The sequence below is a fragment of the Salmo trutta genome, chromosome 1 (genome assembly GCF_901001165.1).
Source record: "Salmo trutta chromosome 1, fSalTru1.1, whole genome shotgun sequence".
Lineage (NCBI taxonomy): Eukaryota > Metazoa > Chordata > Actinopteri > Salmoniformes > Salmonidae > Salmo > Salmo trutta.
In genome coordinates, this window is record NC_042957.1 from 27,002,827 (window position 1) to 27,023,354 (window position 20,528).

Genomic DNA, 20,528 nt, shown 5'->3' on the forward strand with positions numbered 1-20,528 from the left:
GGACATCTACTTTGTGCATGACACTAGTAATTTTTCCAACAATTGTTCACAGACAGATTATTTCACTTATAATTCACTGTATCACAATTCCAGTGGGTCAGAAGTCTACATACACTAAGTTGACTGTGCCTTTAATAAACCACTTGGAAAATTCCAGAAAATTATGTCAGGGCTTTAGAAGCTTCTGATAGGCTAATTGACATAATTTGAGTCAATTGGAGGTGTACCTGTGAATGTATTTCAATGCCTACCTTCCAACTCAGTGCCTCTTTGCTTGACAACATGGGGAAATCAAAAGAAATCAGCCAAGACCTCAGAAAAAAAATTGTAGACCACAAGTCTGGTTCATCCTTGGGAGCAATTTCCAAACGCCTGAAGGTACCACGTTCATCTGTACAAACAATAGTATTCAAGTATATACACCATGGGACCACGCAGCCGTCATACCGCTCAGAAAGGAGACGCGTTCTGTCTCCTAGAGATGAACGTACTTTGGTGCGAAAAGTGCAAATCAATCCCAGAACAACAGCATAGGACCTTGTGAAGATGCTGGAGGAAACAGGTACAAAAGTATATATATCCATAGTAAAACGAGTCCTACATCGACATAACCTGAAAGGCCGCTCAGCAAGGAAGAAGCCACTGCTCCAAAACCGCCATAAAAAAGCCAGACTACATTTACATTTACGTCATTTAGCAGACGCTCTTATCCAGAGCGACTTACAAATTGGTACATTCACCTTATGATATCCAGTGGAACAGCCACTTTACAATAGTACATCTATATCTTTTTTGGGGGGGGGGGTGGGGGGGTGGGTAGCATGGATTACTTAATGGTTTGCAACTGCACATGGGGACAAAGATCGTACTTTTTGGAGAAATGTCCTCTGGTCTGATGAAACAAAAATAGAACTGTTTGGCCATAATGACCATTGTTATGTTTGCCGAAGAACACCATCCCAACCATGAAGCCTGGGGGTGGTAGCATCATGTTGTGGGGGTGCTTTGCTGCAGGAGGGACTGGTGCACTTCATAAAATAGATGCCATCATGAGCGAGGAAAATTATGTGAATTTATTGAAGCAACATCTCTAGACATCAGTCAGGAAGTTAAAGCTTGGTCGCAAATGGGTCTTCCAAATGGACAATGAACCCAAGCATACCTCCAAAGTTGTGGCAAAATGGCTTAAGGACAACAAAGGCAAGGTATTGGAGTGGCCATCACAAAGCCCTGACATCAATCCTATAGAAAATGTGTGGGCAGAACTGAAAAAGCGTGTGCGAGCAAGGAGGCCTACAAACCTGATTCAGTTACATCAGCTATGTCAGGAGAAATGGGCCAAAATTCACCCAACTTATTGTGGGAAGCTTGTGGAAGGCTACCCGAAACGTTTGACCCAAGTTAAACAATTTAAAGGCAATGCTACCAAATACTAATTGAGAGTATGTAAACTTCTGACCTACTGGGAATGTGATGAAAGAAATAAAAGCTGAAGTAAATCATTCTCTCTACTATTATTCTGACATTTCACATTCTTAAAATACATTGGTGATCGTAACTGACCTAAGACAGGGAATTTTTACAAGGACTAAATGTCAGGAATTGTGAAAAACTGAGTTTAAATGTAGTTGGCTAAGGTGTATGTAAACTTCCGACTTCAACTGTATATTCAGCTTCTTGCGAATTGAAGGAAATTTATGAAACACAGAGAGACAAAAAATAAATTATTTTGCATCTTTTTATATATTTTTCTTGGTCAATTTTTTGGGGAAGCCTGGCTTCCCAAATGTCAAGTCCTTATGATCATGTTGCACAGTACTGCAGCCAGACAGCAATCGCTCACCCTTAGGAACTACGGTGACGTCCTCTCTTGAGACGGCGAAGCTGATAATTATATTTTACTGTCTGGAAATTATTCCTTTCTTATTGTGATTTTACAACACCAACACAGAGCTGACAATAAGGGCTGGATTCCATCCGTATTGCCAAAGTATCGTGGATGATCCATGTTAAAATGTCATGGTCATTTCCGATTGAGCCTGCGTACATTATACAGCATTGAATGCAGTCTCCGCGACCACAGGAACATTTAATGACAATTAATGCCATTCATATTGCCCTTACTAACAGGAAGCAGTAGGGTGAATTAAGAAAAAATGGGACACTTTTTGCCTTTCTGTCATCTCTAACATCTTTTGACATCTATCCAACAAATGAACCCCACACATGATACATTTCTGAAATGCCCAAGGTGTTGCCTAATCACACAAAAATATCAAATGTTTATATCATATTCACAGGAGGCATTACACACCCATTTGTGTATACTTAGCCAAAATCATATTTTCAGTTCGCATTTAGTGAACTGGGACAGAAGGATAATAAACTGGGTCACCATTAATATAGTCCTAATTGTATCCCAATGACAATTCAATTCACACTTTGTTGTTATATAATCATCTTGAGGATTTCAGAAATGCATCTTGTGTTGGGATGGTGGATGCTGGATAGAGGTCGAAAGAGGTTACAGAAGACGGAAATGCAGAAAGTGGGACAGCTTAATCCTGACACGACTCTTCCACTTCCTGACGGGCCGCCCCCAGGTGGTGAAGGAAGGAAATAACACCTCCACTTCGCTGATCCTCAACACAAGGTCCCCACAAGGGTGCGTGCTCAGCCCCCTCCTGTACTCCCTGTTCACCGATGACTGCGTGGCCACGCACGCCTCCAACTTAATCATGAAGTTTGCAGGAGGCTGAAGAAATTTGTCTTGGACCCTAAGACCCTCACAAACTTTTACAGATGCACAATTGAGAGCATCCTGTCGTGCAACTGCACCGCCTGTAACTGCAGGGCTCTCCAGAGGGTGGTGCGGTCTGCTTGTCTGCCCTCCAGGACACCTACAGCACCCGATGTCACAGGAAGGCCAAAAAGACCATCAAGGACATCAACCACCACAGCCACTGCCTGTTCACCCCACTATCATCCAGAAGGCGAGGTCAGTACAGGTGCATCAAAGCTGGGACCGAGAGACTGAAAAACAGCTTCTATCTCAAGGCCATCATTCTGTGAAATAGCCATCACTAGCCGGCTACCAGCCAGTTGTTCAACCTTGCTGCCCTATATACATAGACATGGAATCACTGGCCACCTGTATATACTGTATTCTATTCTACTGTATTTTAGTCAATGCCACTCCGACATTGCTAATCCTAGTATTTATATATTTCTTAATTCCATTCTTTTACTTTGAATTTGTACAAATACTATTGACACCTTCAACTGGGGGGACTAGATACATAAAGTGCATTCATTTCTAAATGGTAAATCAGATATGTATGAAAATACACTCAAATAAAAGGTGACATTCTGTACTGTTGCCTCATATAAAACATTTGATCTCAAATCCAAAATGCTTGAGTATAGAGCCAAATTAAAAGTTTAACCTTCACTGTCCAAATAAATACATTTTAGAGTGCATGTATAGTGTTACAACCGGTACATACAATTGTAGTAACCTTGGTGAGTAGCACATGTGACCTGCAGATCAGTGTAACCAGTAACGTTGTCTGTCTAGCCAGACAGAGTTTCTAAATGGCCCAATCATCTGGCTGTGTAATTACCCTTCCATTTCTCTGAGTTCCTTTCTTCCATGATGTTTTTTGGCTGCTGATACTTTGTTGACTCTGACTGCACCTACCACATCAGTGCCATGTCTGGGGAAGAACAGACACCGTCATACTCCCACACAGCCAGTTGAAGTTGTCGGGGAATGAATTCATTCCAGATAATTGTTGTGAGTGAACCCTGTCTCCACATTGTGGAGAAAGAGGAGGGGATGGGAGAATGGTAGGCAGGGCTGCTGCAGGCCAATAAACGTGTCTGTGCCAAGGAGCCCTGGCATCAAACAGGAGCAAAATGATGGTTGAGATTAATGGGGAAGGCTAAATGTTTCCACAGCTCTAGGTACCTATTTTAAAACCCGACAATGTTGACTGCCTTTTGTCATTGTTGTTTGTTCTCCGTGTGCCACCCTCCAGTCTCAGGTAGGCTACTGTAAAACAAGTCAGGACAACAGGCAGATAACTGGAGAGCTATAGGCCACCCATACGTATGTACATGTATGAAAGTTTAGTAGTGTGTTACTAATATCTAATATCTATACCTTCATTTAGAATACACACATAAGTGAATTTGTCCAAATACTTTTGGTTTGCTAAAATGGGGAGACTATGTACAAAAAGTGCTGTAATTTCTAAGGAGTTCACCCGATATGGATGAAAATACCCTCAAATTAAAGCTGTCAGTCTGCACTTTAACGTCAGCTATTGTATCATTTAAAATCCAAAGTGCTGGAGTACAGAGCCAAAACAACAAAAAATGCATCAATGTCCAAATACCTTTGGACCTCACTGTATGCACCAAACCACATATTGGATCTTCTGTGTAAACCACTTTGTAAAGACTTGATGATTGTGCAGAGAAGAGCAGACTGTAAGAGTAAAGGGAGAAAGGATTGAATTAAAAAAGACAAAAAAGGACAAAATAAATTACATTTTCGTAGTTGTTATGTCTTGCATCAAGTTAATCTAGTACCTGTGTACAGTGGCTTGCGAAAGTACATTTTTCCTATTTTGTTGCCTTACAACCTGGAATTAAAATTGATTTTTGGGGGGTTTGTATCATTTTAATTACACAACATGCCTACCACTTTGAAGATGCAAAATATTTTTTATTGTGAAACAAACAAGAAAGAAGACAAACAAACAGAAAACTTGAGCGTGCATAACTATTCACCCCCCCCAAAGTCAGTACTTTGTAGAGCCACCTTTTGCAGCAATTACAGCTGCAAGTCTCTTGGGATATGTCTCTATAAGCCTGGCACATCTAGCCACTGGGATTTTTGCCCATTCTTCAAGGCAAAACTGCTCCAGTTCCTTCAAGTTGGATGGTTTCCTGCTGGTGTACAGCAATCTTGAAGTCATGCCACATATTCTCAATTGGTTTGAGGTCTGGGCTTTGACTAGGCCATTCGAATACATTTAAATGTTTCCCCTTAAACCACTCAAGTGTTGCTTTAGCTGTATGCTTAGGGTCATTGTCCTACTGGAAGGTGAACCTCCGTCCCAGTCTCAAATCTCTGGAAGACTGAAACAGGTTTCCCTCAAGAATTTCCCTGTATTTAGTGCCATCCATCCATCATTCCTTCAATTCTGACCAGTTTCCCAGTCCCTGCCGATTAAAAACATGGTGTTCTCGGGGTGATCAGAGGTGTTGGGTTTGTGCCAGACATAGCGTTTTCCTTGATGGCCAAAAAGCTCAATTTTACTCTCATCTGACCAGTACCTTCTTCCATATGTTTGGGGAGTCTCCCTTTTGGTGAACACCAAACGTATTTGCATATTTTTTTCTTTAAGCAATGGCTTTTTTCTGGCCACTCTTCCATAAAGCCCAGCTATGTGGAGTGTACGGCTTCAAGTGGTCCTATGGACAGATACTCCAATCTCCGCTGTGGAGCTTTGCAGCTCCTTCAGGGTTATCTTTGGTCTCTTTGTTGCCTCTCTGATTAATGCCCTCCTTGCCTGGTTTTGGTGGGCGGCCCTCTCTTGGCATGTTTGTTGTGGTGCTATATTCTTTCCATTTTTTTTAGAATGGATTTAATTGTGCTCCGTGGGATGTTCAAAGTTTCTGATATTTTTTTATAACCCAACCCTGATCTGTACTTCTCCAGAACCTTGTCCCTGACCTGTTTGGAGAGCTCCTTGGTCTTCATGGTGCCGCTTGCCTGGTGGTGCCCCTTGCTTAGTGGTGTTGCAGACTCTGGGGCCTTTCAGAACAGGTATATATACTGAGCTCATGTGACACTTAGATTTCACACAGGTGGACTTTATGTAACTAATTATGTGACTTCTGAAGGTAATTGGTGGCACCAGATCTTATTTAGGGGCTTCATAGCAACGGGGCTGAATACATATGCACACACCGCCTTTTAGTTTTTTTGTTGACTTGTTTTTTTATAACACATTTTTCCCCCCCATTTCACTTCATCAATTTGGACTATTTTGTGTATGTCCATTGCATGAAATCCAAAGAAAAATCAATTTAAATTACAGGTTGTCACACAACAAAATAGGAAAAACGCCAAAGGGGATGAATACTTTTTCAAGGCACAAATATTAGGGTTATCATTATAACAATTAGCTAAAGTCACCTTTGTACATTTCAGTACTTTTAATTCCCTTTATTGGTGAAACACAATTCATCAATGGTGTTGAGACATACAGAGACAGCTTCAAGAAAATATATTATTGACAAAAGTTGTGGAAAAACTAATAACAGGGTTTGGAGAACGTTTTCAAATAGACCCAGACCATCCGTATTAAATCAGTGATACATCTTAAGTACAATATTGGTTTGGATCTAACCATCGTAATTTCCTAGCTCCTTGTCCTGGAAACATTATTTAATTATTAGGGAAATGTACAAATGGATCAGAGAAAATTATGTCTGGATTCTCTCTGCATTGATAGAACAATGTGCACCTCTAAATAATAGCCTATAACAAATAACATTACTTCATAAAGGTTGATAACTACTTTTATGAATATTGGGAAATGTGTATTTTGGGATATCTTATTCAAATATGTATAAAGATGACGCCAGCAGTCGTTTTCCAATTCATTGTAAAGATGAGAACTTCATCTTACGATCTCAAACCACTGTAATCCCTTCCCACAAGTTCTTGAAATGAAGACCCCAAATCTGTTCAACACCACATTACCTCTTGAAATTTGGCCCCTGAGGGAATTTCTCATTGATGCTCCAATTATTTTCCTGATGCTGGAAAATAACAGTTGAGAACACTGACTGCTTCCAAAACATAACTGGCCCTATTCGCCTGCCCAGGTCAAGAGCGATGCTTTGTTTACCCACCAAGTTCCATCTTTCCAAAAACAGTATATCTATCTATCCAGGGGCATAGTCCTGATCAACTGGCATTGGGGATTCAAGAGGAACAACAAATGCAAAAAGCTCTATAGAAATAAATATAAAGACACTTTTAAACAACATTGTTCCATCGCTTCACAAACACAAACAACAATAGCTCACACAGCAACATTTAACATAATGCAATATATTCAGTTCCCCTATTGGTGGGACAATAAAACTACCATATTAAGTGAACTAAAACAACACTGAAGAGCAGATTAACATGTTGCCATTTTAAAATGTTGGCATGAACGTGGATGAACAAATAATGCCAGTGTTTGTCGTCCCTTTTCAATCATTACAGTATGTTGCTGTATTGTGGAATAGTTCAATGTGGAATGTTTATGAAACTATCTTACCAAATCTAAGTTTAATGGCTGCGGGTTTAGTAACCTCTACAGCCATATATTTATTTAAATACATGGCTCTGGTGACCTCTATCCATAGAAGAGTCAGACTAAATGACACTTTAAACACAGATCACCCACAGAGGTTGTCCTAAATCGAAGTGACCAAAATGAAGTAGTAGTGAATGGACCAATACCAGACATCCATTTCTGCATGTGTTATTCAGTAGTAGAGCATCTGAAGGTTTAAAAAATATATACACGACAAATATAACAGTTTTGATGATGATGTTGGTAGGCTGACCAAGATAAAGTACTTTATGCAAAACCTCCTCATGCAAGGCACTGTAAAGGAACATAACATTGCTTTCCAGCAAATAAACACATACAGGATTCACAAATAGATGACTAAAACCAGAACTACACCTCAACCTGTTCCTTTTGAGCACACATTGACAACGCTACAGCTTTTAAAAACTCCCTCATGTTTGGTAGTCTTTGGGATTGAAATATAGGCCTAAGCCTGAATATTTGGTCCAGATTGGAGGATTTTGCTTCCCTGTTGCTCATACTGGAGTTTGACAGATTGCAGAATGAGAACAGAACAGTTAAGATTGTTGATATTTCTGTACAGGAAAGGTGACCCTACTGAAAACCCAAGGCATGTGCAACACCAACTGAGAATCAATTACAGGGGGCGTATTAGATATACCATAAATATTTACACAACACATAGCCAGTTAAAGATTAATGTCACAGTATGTAAATCCCAAACTCCATTCTCCACTTAGCCCTTCCCTTTTCTACAGGACTATGCATTTCCCCACTTCCCTTTTCAGTACATCTCACTGACTGGACCAGCTGATTAAGTCAAATATTTTACAGTAAAAACAATACAGCCCTGCTGCTCTGGAAGCTGCAACCCTGGGGTGACACTGTGGACTGGGGGAGATCACCACTGGTTAGAGGCTAGCAGAAAAAGCAGGAGGAGGAAGAGAAGTGCTGGGTGGTCTAGAACTTGGTGCTGTGGCTGAAGCTGTCCGACATGATGATGTTCTTGTAGAAGTTGTCAGAGCGCGCCGAGCAGTAACCTTTGACCTTGTCAATGACTTGGTGCACTGGGATGATGGAGGAGGAGGAAGAGGAGGCCTCACCATCCGAGGAGACACTTTTAAGATTGGTCTGGTTGGAGTAACCTTTACCTGTCCAAAGGTGAGGAGAGATAATGTCAAGGTTCAGAAACAACACACTGATCTTTGTGCTCTTTAACAATAGTGGACAGTACATTTCATTATTTTCTTTCCTTAAACTCACAATGACACAAAACTAATGGCAAAAGACATTTGAAAAATAAGCAAGTGAAAACCACATCACTGAACACATACACAAAGTAGATCTTTAGGCTTAGATTCAATCAGATCAAGTGCTGACCGGCGATAGCAGACACCTGATGAGCAGATGTTTTGGCTGTGTCGGAGGTTGAACTGTGTTGGAGCTGTCAAATCGGTGAGCAGCTGCTCTTGCGATCACTGTCACGAAGCCACGCCCGCCCACTCGCGGTAGAAGTTCAGAACAAGAAAGTGTATGCTATATAGAAATAATTTGTCTCAAATTGAAAAATCATTAAACTCATTTATAAGGATTTCTATCAGCCTTATCAAGGTGTAGATTACATTTCATATTTCAGTGTTCGAACTTGTAAACAAGGCTGCGTGAGATTTCTCTTAACGCAACTCCGTGCAGCCAATGGCAATGTCCTCTTTAGGTATAATGCCTGGAGCCGGTTGTGGATTTGACAGCTCTAATGCAGTTCTACCTCCGACACCATCAAAACATCAGTTATGCGGATGTTGGCCAAAGCAGATCTGATTGAATTGGGCCCTAAATCTATATACAATGATTGTGTATATATGATTGTAGGTTGAATATGTGGCACTCATTTTAAACAATTCTAATGCATAGGCTTTGCAAAGATGATTTGCCTGTGTTTTCCTGTAACACAGCATGTTTCTTTAGCTTAGAAAATGTTTCAAGTTTAGGTTTATGTCTAGTTATTGTTTAAATGGAGTCCCAATATTTTCTGAGCGACAATTCTCATGCATCTCTGCATTCTTGTAGAATTCATTCCTATACATGCATGCACATTCAAACAATCTTGAAATTCAACCACACACAACGGACAACTACACACATCCGTGTATCTTTCCAACATGTTTGAACCGTTTTCATCTGTTTTTATCTTATTCTTGTTTTGTTTGCCAAGTGATAATACATTTGGGTTGGTCTTTGACATTTGATGATGTCAGGGCTAAAACATCCATTGCAGTTTTGAATAGAATGACTTGAGTGGGTCAATTAAGCACAGAACACAGGCTATGCAAAGCCTTTGGCATCTTTAGTAACAGAACCGCTGGTCGCCTACTCACCTCCTCACTCCTGACACGATATGTATGTTTATTTTCAGTTTGAGCGATAAACAGCTATAATCACGATCACATATTAATCACTGGTTATTCATGAAATGGCATCCTCACTTTGATCCTACAAAACAGTTATTTCACCAAACCAGTAATCAACTTATCTCATACACTCATTAGTCCTCACATTGCACATGTGTTCTTGATGAGGTAATGTAAGGTCATCCTTAAAGTGTGTACACTGAACCCATCCTATTACTCCTTAAAGTGTGTCCACAATAAAACCAAGTTTATTCTGCTAAGTCCCTGAGCTGCTATGTCAAGTAAGGTATTGGAGGACACCTCGTTGGCAGCTTCACGCACGATTCTCACCCACTGCTTTATAGGCTCTGTCAGACTAGATTAGTCCACTAGCCGGGGGATGCCATTAATCATTGGATCAGTCCAATATGACAACATCACAGAGTAAATTGCAGATTATCTCACCAAGGCACACATCTGGAAGCAATAGGATAGTGTACTGCACGCCTGACACGGATGCACAATGATTTTCTCTTGACAAATTATCTTTCACATTACCTGAGATATCCGTGAAATGAAGATAATAAATCATCTTATTATCACACGGTCTGTGTATACACATGTAATAAGGCACAAACATCATGCTTGAATTGTGCATTGTGTTGTAAAGTATAGGTGAGGGTGATAGCACTATCTCCATTCAATGGGTCAGCGATGCACACACACACACACACGTCTACAATTTTCCATGTGACAGTTGAATGCTGAAATGCAAGCTGTGTGTTTTACTGTGGTATCATTGCTGCTAGCAGAAAACAGAGGCATCCTAGGGGAGCAGAATTAGTGTGGTATGAGTGAGTGAGACTGACATCCAGAACCACTGAGAAGAAGGCAAAGCAGCTCCTCTGCCAAACTCTCTTATTGGTCAGATGATATTACTACAACTGTATTTATATTACTTCATGTCCATGTTTAAACCAAGTTAAACATGAATGTTATTAAGTTGTTATAGCATATTATCTTTGATTCAAATCTCGAAATGTTTTTCAATGACTTTAGAGAGAACAATGGCAGAATAGAGGTCTTTGTCATACAGGGTCTTCATGTCACCATTCAGTCTGGATTCAATCTAACTATCAAAGGAAGCATTTGGCATCGAAACTAAACGCACATATGCCAATTTTTGTGTTAATGTCAACACAATATTTCTGTTTTAAACGGTAAAATTTGTTATTGTTCTGTGAGACACACCAGTGTTAAGGAAAAGTGCAACCGCCAGCTGTTAGGTTGAATCCAGGCCTTCATGTTCAAAAGGCGAAAGGCCAATAACACAACATTACATCACACTGTAAGGAAGCATGGAGTCAGGCTAGCTTTGATGCAGTTCAGTTTACCTCAGGAGGTTTTCCTTCGTGCTATTGGTGGGCTACATCTACACACCACAAACATAAATACATACAGGAGATCAGCCACCATGTAGCCCAGGAATAACTATTGTACACTAAAAGCAAGAAAATAAAAGTTTCACACAGTCCTTGTAGACATACAGTGAGGGAAAAAAGTATTTGATCCCCTGCTGATTTTGTACGTTTGCCCACTGACAAAGAAATTATCAGTCTATAATTTTAATGGTAGGTTTATTTGAACAGTGAGACACAGAATAACAACAAAAAAATCCAGAAAAACGCATGTCAAAAATGTTATAAAATGATTTGCATTTTAATGAGGGAAATAAGTATTTGACCCCTCTGCAAAACATGACTTAGTACTTGGTGGCAAAACCCTTGTTGGCAATCACAGAGGTCAGACGTTTCTTGTAGTTGGCCAAGCAGGTTTGCACACATCTCAGGAGGGATTTTGTCCCACTCCTCTTTGCAGATCTCCTCCAAGTCATTAAGGTTTCGAGGCTGACGTTTGGCAATGTAACGGCTGTTGTAGGAGAGAGAGGACCAAGGCGCAGTGGGATGCGTGTTCATCATATCATTTAATGAATAAAGATGACACGAAACAAAACAATAAACAAAGAACGACAGGTGACAGTTTCACAGGCTACAATAATCACTAGCAGTGCAAAATACAACTACGCACAAAATCCCCAGGTGAAAACAAGCATCTAATATATGACTCCCAATCAGGAACAACGACGTACAGCTGTTCCTGATCGGGAGCCACACAAACCACACAGAAATAGACAGACTAGAAAACCATAGAAAACTAACACTAGAACAATTACTCAAACCCCAGACTACATAAACCAAACACCCCTTAAATAACACACACAACCCGAACCATATGAAACAAATATCCCTGTGCCACGTCCTGACCAAATATAATACAATTACTCCCTCTGCAGGTCAGGACGTGACAGGCAACTCAAACCTTCAGCTCCCTTCACAGATTTTCTATGGGATTAAGGTCTGGAGACTGGCTAGGCCACTCCGGGACCTTAATGTGCTTCTTCTTGAGCCACTCCTTTGTTGCCTTGGCCGTGTGTTTTGGGTCATTGTCATGCTGGAATACCCATCCACGACCCATTTTCAATGCCCTGGCTGAGGGAAGGAGGTTCTCACCCAAGATTTGACGGTACATGGCCGTCCATCGTCCCTTTGATGCGGTGAAGTTGTCCTGTCCCCTTAGCAGAAAAACACCCCCAAAGCATAATGTTTCCACCTCCATGTTTGACGGTGGGGATGGTGTTCTTGGGGTCATAGGCAGCATTCCTCCTCCTCCAAACACGGCGAGTTGAGTTGATGCCAAAGAGCTCCATTTTGGTCTCATCTGACCACAACACTTTCACCCAGTTGTCCTCTGATTCATTCAAATGTTCATTGGCAAACTTCAGACGAGCATGTATATGTGCTTTCTTGAGCAGGGGGACCTTGCGGGCGCTGCAGGATTTCAGTCCTTCACGGCGTAGTGTGTTACCAATTGTTTTCTTGGTGACTATGGTCCCAGCTGCCTTGAGATCATTGACAAGATCCTCCTGTGTAGTTCTGGGCTGATTCCTCACCGTTCTCATGATCATTGCAACTCCACGAGGTGAGATCTTGCATGGAGCCCCAGGCCGAGGGAGATTGACAGTTCTTTTGTGTTTCTTCCATTTGCGAATAATCGCACCAACTGTTGTCACCTTCTCACCAAGCTGCTTGGTGATGGTATTGTAGCCCACTCCAGCCTTGTGTAGGTCTACAATCTTGTCCCTGACATCCTTGGAGAGCTCTTTGGTCTTGGCCATGGTGGAGAGTTTGGAATCTGATTGATTGCTTCTGTGGACAGGTGTCTTTTCTACAGGTAACAAATTGAGATTAGGAGCACTCCCTTTAAGAGTATGCTCCTAATCTCAGCTCGTTACCTGTATAAAAGACACCTGGGAGCCAGAAATCTTTCTGATTGAGAGGGGGTCAAATACTTATTTCCCTCATTAAAATGCAAATCAATTTATAACATTTTTCACATGCGGTTTTCTGGATTTTTTGTTGTTATTCTCTCTCTCACTGTTCAAATAAACCTACCATTAAAATTATAGACTGATCATTTCTTTGTCAGTGGGCAAACGTACAAAATCAGCAGGGGATCAAATACTTTTTTCCCTCACTGTACAGTACCGGTCAAAAGTTTGGACACACCTACTCATTCAAGGATTTTTCTTTATTTTACTATTTTCTACATTGCAAAATAATAGTGAAAACATCAAAACTATGAAATAACAAATATGGAATCATGTAGCAACCAAAAAAGTGTTAAACAAATCAAAATATATTTTATATTTGAGATTCTTCAAAGTAGCCAACCTTTACCTTGATGACAGCTTTGCATATCCTTGGATCTTCACTATTATTCTACAATGAAAATGGTAAAATTGTAAAAAAAAATGTAAAAATAAAGAAAATGAGTAGGCGTGTCCAAACTTTTGACTGGTACTGTATATTCTTTGGTGAATAAAATTGAAGGGGAGAAAAAGTAATGTAAAGTATCCTTCTTTTCATAACTACAAAAAGTAAACTTTGGTATGAACAAAATGTGGTTCAATGAAACAGACCAACTGAAAGTAAACAAACAGCTGTGTGTGGCTCAATATTAGACCCTCCCATAGTGTCTTACCTGCATTACTGTTGCGCTTTGCAAAGGGGTTTAGAGTTGCTTTGGCCTTGGAAGTCCAGTTTGCTGTACTAGAGCCAAAAGAGCTGGAGGACAGGGACTTCCCCACCGTGTCTGAGCTGACCTTCTTGGTGTTGTTAGTGGCCGTCTTGCTCCAGTCTGCCAGGCAACAAGAAACATTTCACACATACTTATTCAGGCAAAATTAACAGTGAAGTGATCTTTGTTACTTCAGGGTTTTATGGAGTTTCTGTGTATCATATTTGATTGCGTATAAAGCTAAGACCTCTCAGGTTTTATACTTTAATAACCATTTTTCTTTGTTACTGTGAGTCCACAGGGCACTTTTACTGGACTCCTGTGCAGATATGCACTAGCTTATATTCCAGTGACTTTCACTTCAATAGGAATTCTATTAACATTAGACAAGATTCAATATAAAATGTCAACTGAAAATATTTTAACAAGATTTTTAGCTTATATTCTTTATCACAATCATATAGCAAGTATGCTATATGCTTAGCATTGCTTAGCAATGTACAAGTACAGCAACTTCACCCCTCTCATAATAAAACCTGTTATGATAGTAGTGTTCTGAATATCAGGCCAGATATTTTCCCTGAAAGGGAGAAGTCTCTTTGTTGTCTGTTTTTTGTTAGATCTTTACCTGAGTTGTCTGCCAGGCGGAATCTGCCACAACACAAGTATCTCCTCCACTGTTTCTGGACATTCTCTTTCAGTGCACAGTGGAATATGAAGATGAATAAACCTGTTAGCCATAAAATAACAATGGAGGAAAAGGCTGTTTAATAACAAGGAAGATGACGGAGAGGACAAATAAAAGAGAGCAAGTTTGGTTCGTCTTTCAGTTGCCAGATGTTGTACAAATGAGACCTCTGGTGGAACAAATAGTATATGACATGACAATGAGGAGATGACTTATTATTGGTACCCACAGGAGGCTGCTGAGGGGAGGACAGCTCATAATAATGTCTGGAACGGAGCTAATAGAATGGCATTATGAATTCGATACCATTTCACCTATTCCGCTCCAGGCATTACCACGAGCCCGTCCTCCCCAATTAAGGTGCCACCAACCTCCCTTTGGTCTTAACATATAATACATTAGAGACCTGCTTCGTATAAGAGTTTAAAAATAAACAAAATACGCCTTTGATCCAAACATTCACATATTAGTAACCAATACTACTGTGTATTTTCCTTTAGGGTGCACAGCGCACCATAGGGTGGCCCTGTACCTTGCAGTGAGTTGAAGATGGAGAAGAGGTACATGAAGGCCAGGTTGACGGGTCCCCAGGCGAAGAAGGCGAAGCCCCAGGTCATGCCCAGGAGGAAGGTGAGACTGATGACGCTCCTCAGGTTCCTCAGCACCTCCTCACGCAGCGTGCGGTTGCTGCGCTTCCCGTTACGACCGCAGATCTGGATCATAACCACGATGAACATGGCGACATTCAGGAGGAAGATGACACAGAAGTAGCCCACACACGTTACATAGAACACCACATGGCTCCGGATCCAACAGCTGGGAGGAGAGGAGGAGGAAGAGGGAAGGAGGAAGGGGCCAGGAGAGGAGACATTAGTCAAAATGTTTGCCGTTGGTTAACTTGCATGTTTTGGATGGAAGGCTGGGCCAATATCACATATATTACATTCATTATGCACTATAATACATAGTCCTGGTCCTATGACTGACATATGGGAAGACATAAACTTGGATTACTCAAGTCTGACTCCATCTGCATACAGAATGTCATGTTTTCTATCCTATCTCTTGAACTTGATGCAGGACTTACAATTCAGAAGAGCCTTGTCCAGTCTCCCCCTTCCCATACTCCATTTTCCCATAGGAGTTTTTGTCAATAGCTACCACTGTAGCAACTATCGCAGCAGGCAGACCTGGAAGTGAGACATGGGGGGAAATTATATATTTTTAACATTCAGGTATATGCAGGGTTGCAAAGAGAGGGTATATTACTGGTAACTTTCAAAGTTCACCAGTAAACTACCAGAATTTTGGTAACTTTCAATTGTAATTTTTGGGGTACTTCAGATTATAACAGGTTTCTGTAATTATCTCTGGACATCTTGTTTAAAATAATTAAATAAGATTATTTGAAAATAAAACAAATTGAATGACAAAGCTGTAAAACATTATTCTAGATATAAACCATCAACTAAGTGAATACCATTGGTGTTTAATATGAGGATTTCAGCATGAAATATCCTTCTTTCTTTTTTTTACACACTTTTACTCATTTTATAATGTCAATATGTCTTTGTTGTAAATATTTTATCACCAAATTGGTGGCAGTGAAAAAAGTAAATTGTTGGAATTCTGTAAACTGGCCGTTGGGGTGGGCTTGTTGTGGGATGTGGTATTTGGGGTGGGCTTGATGGACTTGGTGTGGGATGTGGTATTTGGGGTGGGCTTGGGGTGGGATGTGGTAATTGGGGTGGGCTTGGTGTGGGATGTGGTATTTGGGGTGGGCTTGGCGTGGGATGTGGTGTGGGATTTGGTGTGGGCTTGGTGTGGGCTTGGTGTGGGATGTGGTATTTGGGGTGGGCTCGGGGTGGGATGTGGTATTTGGGGTGGGCTTGGTGTGGGATGTGGTATTTGGGGTGGGCTTGGTGTGGGATGTTAGTATTTGGGGTGGGCTTGGTGTGGGATGTGGCATTTGGGGGTTCGTGGATGGCTTTTGACCATTTATTTGGATTCCTCACATCTTAATTATTGTTAAAAAGAGGTTTGGTACATTTTGGATATTGGGTTCTACATTTATTGAATATTAAATGAATCCTATAAATTGAAACGACCAATCTGGGTTCAATTGTCTTTCAACAAAATTATGTTTCAGGAATTATAATCTTATCTGTTTCTAACTATAGAAACCGTTTCAGAACAATCTGAGATGGTGGGTGTTGAAATCCTCTTTCTTGTGCTTTTTGAGGTGGAATGACTCGTTGATTAGATGCGTTTTTCATTAATTAAGCTATTTTCAAGAATACATTACTAAAGTTACCATAGATTGCCATAGATTACCTGTTAATTAAAAACATTTGAGACAGTTCTGGCAACTTTGGGAAATTACCGGTAGTTTTGCAACCCTAGGTACAAACTAAGTTTGAAATTCAGTGTATAGCGAGAATAATGCATACCATGCATTTGCATTTTAATAGGAATTTGGTCTATGACATAGCCAGCATACTGCATAGTAATTAGTTTATCCAACTTTAGTGCCACTTACCCCAGCCGACGATGCAGAACTTGAGAATGTACCTCCGAATGTAGGTGTTGAAAACTTTGACCAGGGCGATGTACATGTGGATGGACTCAAGGCCCATCCAGGTGAAGGATGTGAGCAGGAAGAAGTGGAGGAAGACGGCCACGGCTACACACAGGCCCTCCATTTCGAAGGAGGCCAGCCAGCCATCCAATAGGAACACCATGTTGAGGAAGAGCAGTGACGTGCTCAGGTTCATCAGGATCTTGGACGGGTAGTCACGACGCAACTTCCTGTAGAGAGGACAGACACTGTCTGACTACTACAGTTCTGGTTGTCTTTCTTATAATATCATGGCCAATAACTAGGATCAATAGTCCACCTGACGTAGACAGGAAGAATTCATAAGACTAGTTATAGGAGTATTTCCTGGTCACATGTTGGAGTTGTCCAAAATGACAATATACTCACTCAAAGGCGATATAAGTCAGAAGCGTTACAGCAGAGAAGATGGCCGATATGCCACAGCCGATGTAGGTGATGAAGGTAAGAATCTTGGTGTTTTTCTCATCAATCTGTGCAGCGGATCCAGAGATATCCTTCACAGAGAATAAGGAAAATAAAAGTATTCACCAAACAAGCAAGTCAAGTTCGACTTGCAAGCTATACTTCCAAGTTATACTGTAAGATTCATACTATACAAGGACAAACTGCTGGTTTAAATGAATCAGAGAGTCACAATTATAAGGGGAAAGAGTCTCCAACTGCTTTAATGTGAACACAAGTCTTACCATTAGGATGCCAAAGTGTGTGAGATGGTCACAGAGGCAGATAGTCTTGTTTCCATTGGACATGGGACTAACCCTGCAGCCTTTACTATTCCAGCCACCTGAACCATCTTGTGGAGACAAAGACAAACTATATAGTATATTCTACAATTGTAAGGCTTTAACTTAAATTGAGATTGACATACTCTGAGTGTACAAAACATTGTGCTCTTTCCATGACATAGACTGACCAGGTGAATCTAGGTGAAAGCTATGATCTCTTACTGATGTCACTTGTTAAATCCACTTGAATCAGTGAAGGGGAGGAGACAGGTTAATGAAGGATTTTTAAGCCTTGAGATAATTGAGATATGGATTGTGTATGTGTGCCATTCAGAGGGTGAATGGGCAAGACAAAATATTTAATTGCCTTTCAGTGAGTTATGGTAGTAGGTGCCAGGCGCACCGGTTTGTGTCAAGAACTGCAACACTGATGGGTTTTTCACACTACACTAACAGTTTCCAGGTTGTATCAAGAATGGTCCACCACCCAAAGGACATCCAGCCAACTTGACACAACTGTGGGAAGCATTGGAGTCACCATGGGCCAGCATCCCTGTGGAACGCTTTCGACACTTTGTAAAGTCTATCCCCAACGAATTGAGGCTGTTCTGAGGGCAAAAGTGGGTGCAACTCAATATTAGGAACGTGTTCTTAATGTTTTGTACACTTAGTGTATATTTCAACAAGCAAAATATTAGGGTTTTTTCCGACTTACTTTTCATGGTAAAATCCCAGAACATGCAGGTTGGCTTTGGCTTTGGCTGAAAGACACAATCACTGTCTGATTACAGGTAGACGTTCCAGGTGTTAATTTGTATTGTACTTACGACTTTAACTGTTGAACTACGATCAGGCATCAACAATCATCAACTGAGTGGTTACAGACAAAATGTTTTTACCTAAGTGGAATGAGAAAAGAAGAAGAGAGGGAGGACAAAAAGTAAAAAACAGGGGGACTGGAAGGAAGCAAAGAGAGGAGAAAGGAACAGATTATATGAAGTTTATTTCCAAAATGCTATTTTTTCACATTTGTGTTTTTTCATCCAAATGATTGCTTATGAGTACCTTTATGTGTGTGTAAAGTATTACTGTTCTCAGATGTATAATTCCTAGATTTGAAATGTGTATGAATTTATTTTAAAAAAATTGAAACGTCATATATATCCATTGTTTAGCTGTAACGGAATGTTCGTATCCTGTATATTTGACTGTGAGATGTGGTTGTCTCACATAGCTTTCTTAAGATGAATGCACCTACTGTAAGTCGCTCTGGATAAGAGCATCTGCTAAATGACTAAAATGTCAAATGTAAATGTTTTGCATACAGCTCTCATATTACTGTATTGAAATGGTTTAAATATTGATGTCAAAAATGTATCATTTGCACAGTTCTTTATTAAAAATGTAGTTATTTGTTACATTTGACTGTGCAAAGCCTAGCAGTACTACTTATTTCTCTGAGAGTGAGGAGGCATTTCGCCCCCAAAAATATTATTTGTCTCTCTGAAATGAAACCATCAAGTGATAGATTTTAAACAAATAAGTTACATACGTCATTAAACACCCCCATGCCATGATTAGCTAGTGAAAAAACACCAATGTTTTTAAGAATTTCCTTAAACAATAAAAGCTAATTTACCAACATTTCTGAAAATGGATATATCATTTTGGAATGAAACTCTTCATATAGAGGTGAGAGGAGGAGGGCGGGTCGACTACCTGGTAGTTCAGGTGTAATATCTCAATCTCCACGGGATCCTGCAGGTTACTGATGGTGTAATTGCCCACACTGCTGGCCACAACATAGCTGTTAAGAGACAACCCGTCCTGTTTATCCTGAGAATGATAAAAGAAAAGTTTGATTTCGAAATATAAACACATAACACTCAAAACTATAGATTCACATACCAGGCATATGAATTACCATGCATTAGTAGGAAACAAGAAAATAAATCACAACACACTAAGCAGACACACCAGATGTATTGAATTGCATCAAAAAGAGGTATAAACCTGAAAATATCACTCAAATCTATAGAGTCACATACCAGACACATGAGTTACCATCCATGAAAAGTATGCGTGAGAAAAGAAAACATATTGTTATATGCTGAAAATACACTAAATCAGATACATTCCACCAAAAAGAGGTATAAACCTGGAATAGTCCTATCTTGCTGAAGAACATGAAGTTAATCCTGGAGATGGCAGCGGTCTCAGCGTCGGTTAGGTTTTTGAGCAAAGTAGCTGGCAGTGTGACCTGAGCCAGGGGATTCAGCTGATTAGACTCAAAGTCAATCTGGTGGGAGAGAAGTTAGTTAGACCATTGACTTTGCCATTAACAATTTGAATTTGATTATCCAACGTAGACAGAGGTATGCTGATTATTATGCTGATTATATAATGAGTCCCCTGCTGTGCCATCTGGAGGTCACTTCCAAACCTCTGTGGTGGACAGGTGGCTTATGACTAAAGTGTGCCCATTCTGCTGGCACAGCATTGGCACAGCATTGGCACGTATGGCAGGGGCATAGGGTAAAACACATGAAACCGAGCGTGAGGGAAGGCTGTGGTGGACTTGAC

General features: G+C 40.5%; 1 protein-coding gene across 10 annotated transcripts in view; it reads right to left on the reverse strand.

Annotated features, from left to right (window-relative positions):
* Positions 1–6,216: 6,216 nt before the first annotated feature.
* The window catches only part of LOC115192629 (adhesion G-protein coupled receptor G6), a 65,178-nt gene continuing 50,866 nt past the window's right edge, over positions 6,217–20,528 (reverse strand). For 9 of the 10 annotated variants that reach the window (XM_029751382.1, XM_029751364.1, XM_029751374.1 and 6 more), the window contains 11 exons: positions 20,104–20,244; positions 19,665–19,781; positions 18,661–18,706; positions 17,907–18,013; positions 17,587–17,714; positions 17,140–17,408; positions 15,688–15,790; positions 15,133–15,416; positions 14,541–14,642; positions 13,877–14,032; positions 6,217–8,539 (listed from right to left, as the gene is read on the reverse strand). In XM_029751382.1, the coding sequence (XP_029607242.1) occupies positions 8,349–8,539; positions 13,877–14,032; positions 14,541–14,642; positions 15,133–15,416; positions 15,688–15,790; positions 17,140–17,408; positions 17,587–17,714; positions 17,907–18,013; positions 18,661–18,706; positions 19,665–19,781; positions 20,104–20,244 (1,644 nt within the window). In that variant the 3' untranslated portion in view covers positions 6,217–8,348. Of the gene's footprint in view, positions 8,540–11,169; positions 11,208–13,876; positions 14,033–14,540; positions 14,643–15,132; positions 15,417–15,687; positions 15,791–17,139; positions 17,409–17,586; positions 17,715–17,906; positions 18,014–18,660; positions 18,707–19,664; positions 19,782–20,103; positions 20,245–20,528 lie in introns of all 10 variants that reach the window. The other variant, XM_029751392.1, reaches the window with a different exon arrangement.